The sequence below is a fragment of the Berghia stephanieae genome, chromosome 5 (genome assembly GCF_034508935.2).
Source record: "Berghia stephanieae isolate SIO BIC M18660-M18661 chromosome 5, UCSD_Bste_1.3, whole genome shotgun sequence".
NCBI lineage: Eukaryota > Metazoa > Mollusca > Gastropoda > Nudibranchia > Aeolidiidae > Berghia > Berghia stephanieae.
The window spans coordinates 67,302,935-67,315,407 of NC_088364.1; the positions used below are offsets into that span (position 1 = coordinate 67,302,935).

The 12,473-nt window shown below is 36.1% G+C and overlaps 1 protein-coding gene across 3 annotated transcripts in view; it reads left to right on the plus strand.

Moving 5' to 3' along the window:
* Positions 1–12,473, plus strand: part of LOC144973464 (uncharacterized) — an 86,690-nt gene that overhangs the window by 8,227 nt on the left and 65,990 nt on the right. For all 3 annotated transcript variants that reach the window (XM_078915935.1, XM_078915936.1, XM_078915937.1), the window contains exon 2: positions 4,324–5,592. In XM_078915935.1, the coding sequence (XP_078772061.1) occupies positions 4,324–5,592 (1,269 nt within the window). The remainder of the gene's footprint in view (positions 1–4,323; positions 5,593–12,473) is intronic.

A 12,473-nucleotide genomic window follows, 5' to 3' on the forward strand; every position in this document is an offset into this window, starting at 1 on the left:
ACTTAATACCGTCTCGAGGCGATGGTCACATATTGATATCTTAGAATTATAAAAACATCGTACATTTCACATAAAAATCAACAGAAATGTCTAAAATTCGAACATTTATGACCCTCTACTAGCCATTGAAAAAAAAAAATTTCCCCCATTCTATTAATTGCATATTTTTCATTTTTCGCTCGATTTTTTGGACTTAGCTTTTTTTTTAATTGTTCTAAAAATATTGAGAATGGAATGCAATATACTAAGTATTTTCTTGTTTGCAACAATATATAAAATGTATGTTTCATCAATATGAACCCAGTTTATTGATATAAACGCATATTTCTCAAATAGCATTGTTGTTCAATCTTTGGACTTGATTTTCTTGAAACTTCGAAGCCAGAGCTTTGAGATTTGGCATGTGTATGCTCCTACTACTGTTACAAATAGATGGCTATTTAGGTTTCTGATAAATGGCTTCCTTCTTTTTTTTTAAATGGTTATATTCAGAAAGTTTTCACATTTTTGCATCTTTTTGGGGCAAATTATTAAAAAATTTCATAAAATGAAAAATCAATGAACTATATACGATTTAACTAGCCAGCTATTTGTAACAACACTACCAAGTATATTCCAAGTTAAATGGATCAGATTGGACAAAAGATGTTGAAATGGTGGAATTGTCTCTGGGTGTCGAGCCCCCTTAACCTTTGAATGTTTGGTTGAACGCGCATGCGATTTTTTGGGCAATTTTTAGGTCGAGTGATTTGCATATTTTTTGAATATTTTGCTCCTTTTTTGCATGCATATTCACTTAATCTTGACGCATATTTTTCACTCTTAAAATGCATAAAACCGCGGGGCCAGGATAAGTCATGTGTTACAATCCGATCCAGCGGATAAAAGTATTTGTTTAAATTTTGGTATTAGAGTACCTACAAAGAGTAGCTGAAGCATACATTTATTAACAAAAAAAATAAAGACCGTATTTTCTCTATTTGAAGGAATCTTGAGATGTATCAGTAAATCACCACCCCCCCCCCCCCCCCCCCCCCGCCTCTCTCTCTCTCTCTCTGTCCCTCAGAGTGAAAGAATGATAGATAGATAGGAAGAAAGAAAGAGGGGGTGGGGAGAGAGAGAGAGAGAGAGAGAGAGAGAGGGGGGGGGGGGGGGGCTGGCGTAGAATTAAATAAAAGTGGAGCAACCAGCGAAATCTTCCACGGACTTTTATTTAAAATCGTTTGTAAAAAGTGCGATGCCGCGAACGAGATTTTTTTTTATTGTAACAACACTACCAAGTATATTCCAAGTTAAATGGATCAGATTGGACAAAAGATGTTGAAATGGTGGAATTGTCTCTGGGTGTCGAGCCCCCTTAACCTTTGAATGTTTGGTTGAACGCGCATGCGATTTTTTGGGCAATTTTTAGGTCGAGTGATTTGCATATTTTTTGCATATTTTGCTCCTTTTTTGCATGCATATTCACTTAATCTTGACGCATATTTTTCACTCTTAAAATGCATAAAACCGCGGGGCCAGGATAAGTCATGTGTTACAATCCGATCCAGCGGACAAAAGTATTTGTTTAAATTTTGGTATTAGAGTACCTACAAAGAGTAGCTGAAGCATACATTTATTAACAAAAAAAATAAAGACCGTATTTTCTCTATTTGAAGGAATCTTGAGATGTATCAGTAAATCCCCATCCCCCCCCCCCCCCCCCCCCCCCCCCCCTCTCTCTCTCTCTCTCTCTCTCTCTCTGTCTCTCTCTCTCTCTCTCTCTCTCTCTCTGTCCCTCAGAGTGAAAGAATGATAGATAGATAGGAAGAAAGAAAGAGGGGGTGGGAGAGAGAGAGAGAGAGAGAGAGAGGGGGGGGGGGGGGGGGGCTGGCGTAGAATTAAATAAAAGTGGAGCAACCAGCGAAATCTTCCACGGACTTTTATTTAAAATCGTTTGTAAAAAGTGCGATGCCGCGAACGAGATTTTTTTTATTTTTCCATTATATTCTCTCTCTCTCTCTCTCTCTCTCTCTCTCTCTCTCTCTCTCTCTCTCTCTCTCTCTCTCTCTCTCTCTCTCTCTCTCTCTCTCTCTCTCTCTCTCTCTCTTCATTTCATTCAGTTCACCGCTCGGTACAAGTGCAAGGGTGACACTTAAAATAAAACTAATCCAAAATCAATACTTCGTCTCAAGTCTCATGGGTCACAACGTCTCACGTCATCTTCGGTTATGGTTTATTATATATTATTGTTGTTGTTTTATATGGTCTATCGTATCAAAACGGAATTATGTTTTGAGTGATTATTGTGAAAACACACAAAAAAAGCGATTTGTTACGATATATGTCGGGGTCAACAAGGTGCCAATTAGGGATTTTAAAAAAATAATTAATTAATAAAAAACATGAGATTTTAACTTTTGTCACTTTAAAAACCTGGGGTTCCCGATAGCCCAGTGGGCAGTGCACTCTTTTTACACGCAAAGGACCGGGTGAAGTCGAGATTATTTCTTTTTCTCCACACCCCTCACCCCCCCCCCCCCTTTCACCCTCAGACGAAAGTTATTGAAAAACGGGATCTGTTACATCTAGGGGGAAGTACTTTGCGATAGTCAAGCGACCTGTCCAAAAGGTAGCAAACAATTGCTATTGTCTGATTCACGCTATAGAAACAGGGGTGAACTCCGGCTCTATTGTGGCTAATAGGACTACACTTTCAAAATATGTTTCCATTGCCCCTAATTTAAAAAGAAACCAAAAACAAACAAGAACATAAACTTTATCCAAGAGCACTCGCTTCACATGCAAAGGGACCGAGATCGATCCCGGGTACAGTCGAGATTTTTCTGACCCCCGACCACCCAGCAGTGATTGGGTAGCTGGGTCTGATAGATCTGATGGAAAGTACTTTGCGATTAACGAGCGTTCTATCCAAAGGGTAGCAATCAATTGCTATTGTCCGTTTCGCGCTTTAGAAACCGGGATAAACTCCGGCCCCGTGGACTTATCGCTCTGATGGAATCTAAGTGTAGCCTTCGTTAACTTTGCTTGTAGTTATAACGTCATGTTTGGGTCGGTGCACCGCCCAGTGATTTATCAATAGAATTCATCATCATTTACAACAAGGTTGACAGAAGTGACAAAATACTGAATTGAAACCAATCGCCTGCATCAAAAAAAATAAAAAAATAATAATTTGAAATTAAACGATTTTTTTTCGAGCGATAAGACAACACCGACTGACGTAACACCGCTGTGTGGCGATGAAACGGCGATCTGGTGACATAATCTCATCGTGAACTGGGAGGTGAATTATGTAGGGCACGAGGGGTCATGTACCCGGATTGGTCTAGTGGGCGGCTGCCACCAGAAATAGCAGCTCGTTGGTTGCAACAGTTACGACTGACATTTATGAATATTTGTTATGTTTAATTAAGTCTCTCGGATAATTTTTAATGTTTTTTGTTAAAAAAAAAACCATTATTATCTCTTTTTGTAAACTTTAAAAAAAAATCCCGTTATTCATCCCATAGGGGAAATTTGTCTCTATGGTCTATTCCAAGGGAAGACTGGAATAACCCAGGCGTCATTCGCAGTGCAGCGCCGCAAACTGAGCTAGGGCGAGGTGACTTGCTCAAGGCCACACAGCGCAGCGGGTATTCGTACTCGGTACCTTTTGGGTACGAAGCAAAGACCATACTGCTGAACCACGCTGACTCATAAAAGTTGCATCAACGTTTTGTGGTTGTTGTTTGTTTTCTTAAAGTCGTTTTTCAAAGGGTGGTATTGTCAATTTCATTCAGTTTTGATGATGATGACAACAGCAACAACAACAACAACAATAATAATAATAGTAATGATGATGATAATAATAATCAGGATGATGATGGTAGTAGTAGTAGTAGTAGTAGTAGTAGTAGTAGTAGTAGTAGTAGTAGTAGTAGTAGTAGTAGTAGTAGTAGTAGTAGAAGTAGTAAGAGGACTTAAGGAGAGAAAGAGAGAGTAGTAGTAGTAGTAGTGATGATGGTAATAATAATAATAATAATAATAATAATAATAATAATAATAATAATAATAATAATATAGAACAATAGTCTCTAAAATGATATTTTTCTCATCATCTTATATAAAATTTTACTTTTCATAACCTGGCACACCCCAACATGATACCGAATGGAGGCGACAGGTCACAAATCTTTACACCTTTGCCTTTATGATATGGGAATACTTTTGAAACCCCGTTGCTTCATTTACGCGTCTTCCACTATTTTTTTAAACTGCAAACTTGATACTACAGCCTCCCTCTAATACGTGCATTTCCTGTTTATATTCCACCTGTTTCAGCATGGTCGAGAGAAGACGAGAGTACGTTGAGAGCGACGGTCACCAACATGGACCGTGTGTCCAACAGAAGCAGGTCTTCAGTTCAACAGCAAAGGCAAACGGACCAGGAAGAACGAGAGTCTCCATCGTCGTCTTCAAGGACAGCCACCACCACCACCACTACGTTACTGCCGTCACCAGGCGCAGCTGATCTCTCTTCATCATCGCCATCTTCATCTGCGCCTATATCTTCCAGTAATCCCCACCCAGCCCAGCGAGACTCCAATCGAGCTATTGATTCTCCGCCAGCGGCCCATTCGTCGTCATGCCCCCCATCGAAACGGTTATCTTCATCTTCCTCCTCAACTAGGAGAAGCAACAGTCCGACGTCTAGTTCCACTTCTAACGTCGACGACGTGAAAAGGCCGAGCGCCTCGTTTCTTAGTCAATACATTCGTTCTCCAACCCAACAACAACAGCAACAACAAGAAGGCTTGGATAATCCGGGTGCTCTTATCATCGCAGATCAACAACAACCACGGAATTATCACAATAAGAATGTTATAACATCTTCAGGGACGTCATCGTCAATTCTGACATCATCGTCGTCGTCATCATCATCGTCAGTCTCTAGGTTCCTACCAAAACATCTCCAGTCTACTTCAGACAAACACAAAGGGAGAGCATCATCCGGCGGAAGTAGATCCGCCTCCCCGCGTCTTGACGACGACGATGACAACAACAGTGGGGATGACGTCGGCATGCGGCAACGATCCTACTCCGAATTACCGGGACAGTCGACTGTCGACGCTTTGGAATCGGCAACAGCCGCGTTCTTGGATACTAGGCTTCGCGCCAATTCTAGTGCCGCTTGGATTAACAGCGATATTGCTAGAAGTCGTAGCGCTGGGAATAATAGCAGTAACAGCAACAGCAGACAGGATAGAAGATCGCCTTCGCCCTACTCTTCGATGAACAGCAATAACAACAATAGTTCCAACGCCATCAGCAGTAGCGGTGGCCGAATGGATTCTGACGGGGAGCAGCGAAGATCTTCTCCTTTGGAGTTGGATTTAAGGCTGCGTAGTAACCACGGTGGAACGGCTGTGGATGGAGATTCAAATTCTGGTGGCAGCGGTGGAGGTGGTGGGGATAGAGGAGGGGGATGGGGAGGTGGCGGGGGTAGGGGGAGTCAACAAATCCGACTGGCCGAATTAGATAGACGACCCCTCCCCACCGCATCTTCTAGTGTTTACAGTAGCGGTATGGATATGACGACTTCCAGTTCTGGTAAGTATATGATAATTTGTTTTTGTTATCGTCATCATCACCATCACCATCATCGACGTCGTCGTCGTCATCATCACCACCATATTCAACAGCGGGAGCATCGGCAGCAGTAACTTCACCTTCGTCGTCATGACTCTCTCTCTCTCTCTCTCTCTCTCTCTCTCTCTCTCTCTCTCTCTCTCTCTCTCTCTCTCTCTCTCTCTCTCTCTCTACCTCCCTCCCTCCCAAGTGTTTTCATTTCCTTTGTTATTATATACAATATTATTCGCTCCCGGAGAGGCCAAAAAGCGTGCTAGAATCCAAGCGTGCTGAAATCCGATGCCCATAAAAAGTAACCAATACATTCGGTCACCCAGGTTCAGCTATGTTGTATTGCAATGTACTGGGATTAGTATCAGACTATAAAAGTTTAAGTGTGGGGTAGTTGCACACATATGTAATGGCTTGTGATCGTATAGTGGTGTTTTTGATAGATGGTAGTATTATCCTTTGCGTTGTGTTGTAGATGTTAATAATGACGAAAGAGTTCAAGGGCCGGTGATGATAATTGAATGCACAACACCAAAACATTCAAATAAAAGTCCAGATTCCAAGTTTCATTTCTTACAGTTTATTTGTTTGTGATAAATTCAAAATCCAAATCATGATAAATTCCAAATCCAAATCAAATAGCATTGTCATAATTCAATCAGTTTCATAAATTCCAAATCCGTAAAATCAGTCCACATGTAAAGTCAGTTTGCCTAAGTAACCATTTTCAATATACGTGGAATATTTCTAAGTCCGTAAAAGCAAATAAATGATGGTGAGCACAAAAGGTTTAAAGTGTGCAGCTCATGGTCAAGTTGAATGCAGAATCCTAAGGTAGAATCAGAATAATCCTGTTTTCCTCGAAACATCCTCTTTTATCCCTATCAAAATTTTACCCACAGTTCCATTGTTTCCACGCCCCCTTGCAGTTTTTTGACAGTTCCCTGTCAGTCTATAATCCAACCCCTAAGAGTAAGACCAAATCATAATCAAACCTGAAACGTCAATTCCTACATATTGATGTTAAACCCCGCCTTTTATGATATAACATTATTTTGATAAATGCCCCTTTCACCTGTTTCAACACCCCTAAACCAATTTAAGAATGATTGATTAAATAGTACTCAACATGATAACCTGTCCAGTAACTTTGACATAAAAACTGCCCAAACCTATCATGCATGGACCAAGTTTAACTGATATGCCTGCATTATGTACTCACTAAACCCATTTGCTGATATATAATTGACAGTTTGCACCAAATGTCTTAGATAACCTTTTGCATAGGCTTACTCTCTTACATACGCCCCTTTCTTAGAATTTAAATTGACTTAAAACAATTTCAATTAAAAAAAAAAAACAGTAAGAGATTAAATATATATGTAATGTCGAATTAAAATGTAATAAACAAATGTAAGAAATAGTCTATTTAAAAAAAAATGATAAATACTTATACCAGTTAAATATTTTAAAACTTTAAATTTTAAATTCTAAAACACCAAAGTTGATTACAACATTCATATATATATTGATTATAGGTTTTAAAGTATTAAATTCACAAACATCAAATTTGATTACAACATCTAAATAGATTCTTTTTTCTCTCAAATTACAACATCAAGAGTAAGGTATCTATCATTTAAAAGTGATTAAAATTTAAATTTACCAACACCAAAATTGATTAAAACATTTATATATTTATCAATTATACTTTTAAGGTATTACAACATCGACAGTAAGATATCAATTAATTAAAAGTTCAAAGAAAAATTATCTTTTCACCTTAAATTCCACCTTCATAGCAATAAAAGTGTTTAATTCTCGTCATCTCCCATCACACATAAATATTATTGCGTGAAAAAGGATGGTTCAAATTCAATTTGTGATATACTCACGTTGTCTTATTCAATCTCAAATTCAACTCTATACGACATGGGTGATAATCTCAGCTTCCATGTATGTCTACTCATTTACTGACATATCAAAACCAGTACCTTGTATATTCCCTTATATTGTATGATTCCATTTAAACAACATTATTACATTAATTCCTACTTATAATATGTGGTACAAATAATGTATTATAGACATCTAGATCCATATACGAAGGATTACATTTCAATTAGTAATAAAAAAAATATTTAAAAATAAATCATAATAATAGCATTATCATCATTTTAAAATTCAAGGTAAAGTTATTATCATTCACTGTTCATTGTTGATGTTTCAATTTTTTAAGCTTTTTAAGTCATCAAGGTGTAGTTTACAACTACATTGATATCAAATTGTTCTTTGTGGTCATCCATCAGAGGTCACATTTCTCAGTAATCCGTTCGTTTTGAGAATGGTCATCCTGTAAAAATTGTCAGTAATTGTTAATTAAGTCATTGTCTCCATTTAGAATGAGTTTTTATGTCATGAAAAAAATATATCAACTATAAGAGTTGAGGTGTTTGCATCTAGTCTACGTGTTGCATTGTTGTGTGTGTTGTGGTCACTGAATAGCCCAAGTGTCATAAATTCACTTTATTTATTGGTAATTAATTAAAAACTTTTTCCTCTGTAAATGTCTTAGAATTATTACAATAATGTCTTCACATTCAAATATTTAGCATTGAATAAATAATCAAACAATAGTCTGTCCGGCTTGTTCACATCACATATTTAGTGTTTGTAAATAATCAGTCATTAGTCTGTCCGACTTATTCATATTTAGTACAGTGTAAATAACTAAATAAGTAAAATCTAACATAGTATGTGATTGTGGGCTGTTACTAAAGTGACCAACTTTTGCAATTAGTGTGTTGTATTTGTTCGAGTCTTTTGAATTTGGGACGAAAAAAGACTCTACAGGTAGCAAACGTATGCTTAACCTGTTGGGTTGTTTCTTGGTCTTGTGACGTCGCTGTAATCCATTCATCTCCGGCATCTGGGTCGATTCTCCTCGTAGATATTTGTGGTTGTCTTGTGTATACGTTGAGTCTCATTGTAGATGAAATTGTAAAAATTCAAGATTAACTGTGTGCGAGATCTTGAATTTAAATGAAGTTTGACTTATCCAGCAAGTCAAAAGAAAGTTGTAAACTCAGCCATGTGTTGACAAAGAGTTCGTGTGTAGTAGTCGACAGAGGTCGTGTGTTGTAATTGTTCGTGTTTGTTGATCGAGTTTTGATGAGGTGGCATGTGAGTACACACCAGGTAGATGATGTAATCTGTAGAGTACCGGTGGGTGACGTGAGTCCAAACACCAGGTAGATGATGTAATCTTGCAGAGTACCGGTGGGTGATGTGAGTCCACACACCAGGTAGATGATGTAACAATAACGTAGTCTAGTAGACTATGTAGTAGGGTCGAATAAGGTCAACAATATTTTCGTTATTTGAACGCAGGTTGTTGAATATCATACGATAATGAATCCAAAGAAATCGCTCATGTGGCGTTTTGCGATACTTTTTCCTGCATTGTCTTATATATATATATAGCCTTTATCTTTTACAATGATACTAAGACAGGCTTTATTATAATATTCAATGTTTATAAGTTGTAGATATGGGTGCTGCACACTTGTATATTGACATAAGTTTAAATTTGAATACGCTCACCACTGCATACGAAGGATGTAGTATTGTTCACAATTGGACATCATTTTTGAATGGTTCATGGAAGAAATCTGTGTTGATACAGATATTATTTTATGAATTCTGTCAAGTTTGTATAAGTTGAAAGGTACGATGTAATTGAGGTTGCTGTGTAGTTTGTAGATTGTGTTGATTCTGGACGTATCAATGACGTAGTGTTTTGTCGATATTCTTACTCCATTTCAAGGTATTCGTGGATAGACCAAAGGGATTAGGACATTTCCCGACCTCTGTTGTGGTTGTGTTTGAGTTGGCTCTGTCGTTGCCATCAGCGTTCCCGTTATGACTGATGTTTTCAAGTGTCCTCTTTCGTGATGACTGTATAATGTTTTAGTGTAAACACTACTTCTACCTTTGATTAATTCGAATTATTCCCCTTAGAAAATCCCTAATTTAATGAACTATGATCTTGTTTATTTTATCACTATTATTGGTGTTATCGTAGCACTTCCTATCATTTCAATTTATTGCTGAATGATTACACACTTAAGATTTGACAATTGAACATAACTTCTTCTTCAACTCAGTTACAAATTTTATGATATAAATGTTAAATTCAAACCACGCAGTAAATATTGATTACAATTACAACAGCGAATCTATAGGAGAAAAATATGATAATCAAAATATTTGCAGAAACGATATACACTCTGGTCAATAAAAATTCAATGTCTCACACCTTTGCCCTCGGCTTATAATAATATTCATATAACTCATTGCGATGTAATCTCGCGCCTCTTAATATAGCATTGATAAATGTGTGCGCTTTAACCACGCGCCTCGTATTTATAAAAATTATCCGCATTCTGTATTCTTTCATAATGTTAAACCGTGCGCTTTAATCAAACGCAAAATAAAATATTCCCGAACGCCTCATTCCTGCGTCTCGTAATTTAAATCGTGTGCACTTTAATTACCGCGTCTTACATCACTGCGCTTATTTACCCACTATGCATATACAGCATTTTACCATATGGGTTACTTATAATTCGCTGATTCTTAACAAGTTAACCACTTGTGTCACAAATATTATCAGCTCACATGACATGATAATTCATTTTCAATATTTTGTTATTCTTCCGTAATAACATTTTAACTCCAATTACAAGACATCAGTCTTTCATAATAATTAATACTCCGTCATTGTATTTATATTATCTCCTTTTCATTCTCCGACTTTAAATCAAAAGTCCGTTATTCCGTTATACTGAGAATATTGCTCCTTTAAAAAAAATTACGACGAAACGCATTTCAAAACAAAACAAAACATGACAACGATTGACTCATATTCCGCATAAATCATTTCAACTTAATTTCCAGTGATAAAATCCAAATGTCTTATGTAATCTATTATAACGCCATGTCTCATTACACAAGTAAATAAGCTCTGTTGTCGATTACTTGGCTGCGTTAACCACACATTAATTACCAAGAAAACAAACAGATATAAAGCTTTGCTCTTTGTCATGAACCCATGAATCTCAAAGAGTCAATATCAACCTACCAATTCATCCCTATTGACGGGAGAAAAATATAATCAATGATGTTGTAATATAACAATAAATACCATAAGACATTTTTCAATTATCAAAACTTATAATTTACGTGTTTTTATTGCCATCATCTTCTTGAGTCATTTTGACATAAAATAAAACGTAACAACATTAAATAATGGACCAACTGTTTATGTAATTCCAACAGTAACATACAAAAATTGAAATAAAAATCGACACATCTTTGTTACTGATATTAACAAAACATTGCCATTAACGGTACAAATTAATATTCGAAGATTTATTCCGAAACGCTTGATTGTAAATAAACGCATTTTCATTTATTTTGAAAAATAAAACGCACTAAAATATTCATTTAAATTCTGCAATTTTTATTTTCATCTCTCCCTCTCTTCTTTTTAATTAAATAAAATACGTATAGCATCAATGCATTATTATTATTATTATTATTATTATTATTATTATTATTATTATTATTATTATTATTATTATTATTATTATTATTATTATTATTATTATTATTATTATTTTGCCGTTCTATAATATATTGCTTTTAGTTTTTAATATATTTCTTATTCCATCTATGGTTCTTAATTTCAATATTATTTCGTTTAATTTTTTAAAATACCGTTTTTTATCAGAATTTTAGGAATCATCTATAATTTCAATAATTTTTTTTTCAACATTTCATTACAAAAAAAATTATACTACTTCACCTTCAGAATTGATATTCATTTTCTTTTCCAAATAAAGATATTTTCCTATCTGTTCACAATTTTTCACTTCAAAATTCGAGTCTCACAAAAACTTCAATAGATGTTAACACTGCAACAATATACATTTCTTGTGTATCCATGGTTCGGAATAATAACATCTTTACATCCTGGTATCACGGCTCCAAATAAAGATATATAAGAATCCTGAGTCACGACACCAAATTAGATACATAATGTGGGGTAGTTGCACACATATGTAATGGCTTGTGATCGTATAGTGGTGTTTTTGATAGATGGTAGTATTATCCTTTGCGTTGTGTTGTAGATGTTAATAATGACGAAAGAGTTCAAGGGCCGGTGATGATAATTGAATGCACAACACCAAAACATTCAAATAAAAGTCCAGATTCCAAGTTTCATTTCTTACAGTTTATTTGTTTGTGATAAATTCAAAATCCAAATCATGATAAATTCCAAATCCAAATCAAATAGCATTGTCATAATTCAATCAGTTTCATAAATTCCAAATCCGTAAAATCAGTCCACATGTAAAGTCAGTTTGCCTAAGTAACCATTTTCAATATACGTGGAATATTTCTAAGTCCGTAAAAGCAAATAAATGATGGTGAGCACAAAAGGTTTAAAGTGTGCAGCTCATGGTCAAGTTGAATGCAGAATCCTAAGGTAGAATCAGAATAATCCTGTTTTCCTCGAAACATCCTCTTTTATCCCTATCAAAATTTTACCCACAGTTCCATTGTTTCCACGCCCCCTTGCAGTTTTTTGACAGTTCCCTGTCAGTCTATAATCCAACCCCTAAGAGTAAGACCAAATCATAATCAAACCTGAAACGTCAATTCCTACATATTGATGTTAAACCCCGCCTTTTATGATATAACATTATTTTGATAAATGCCCCTTTCACCTGTTTCAACACCCCTAAACCAATTTAAGAATGATTGATTAAATAGTACTCAACATG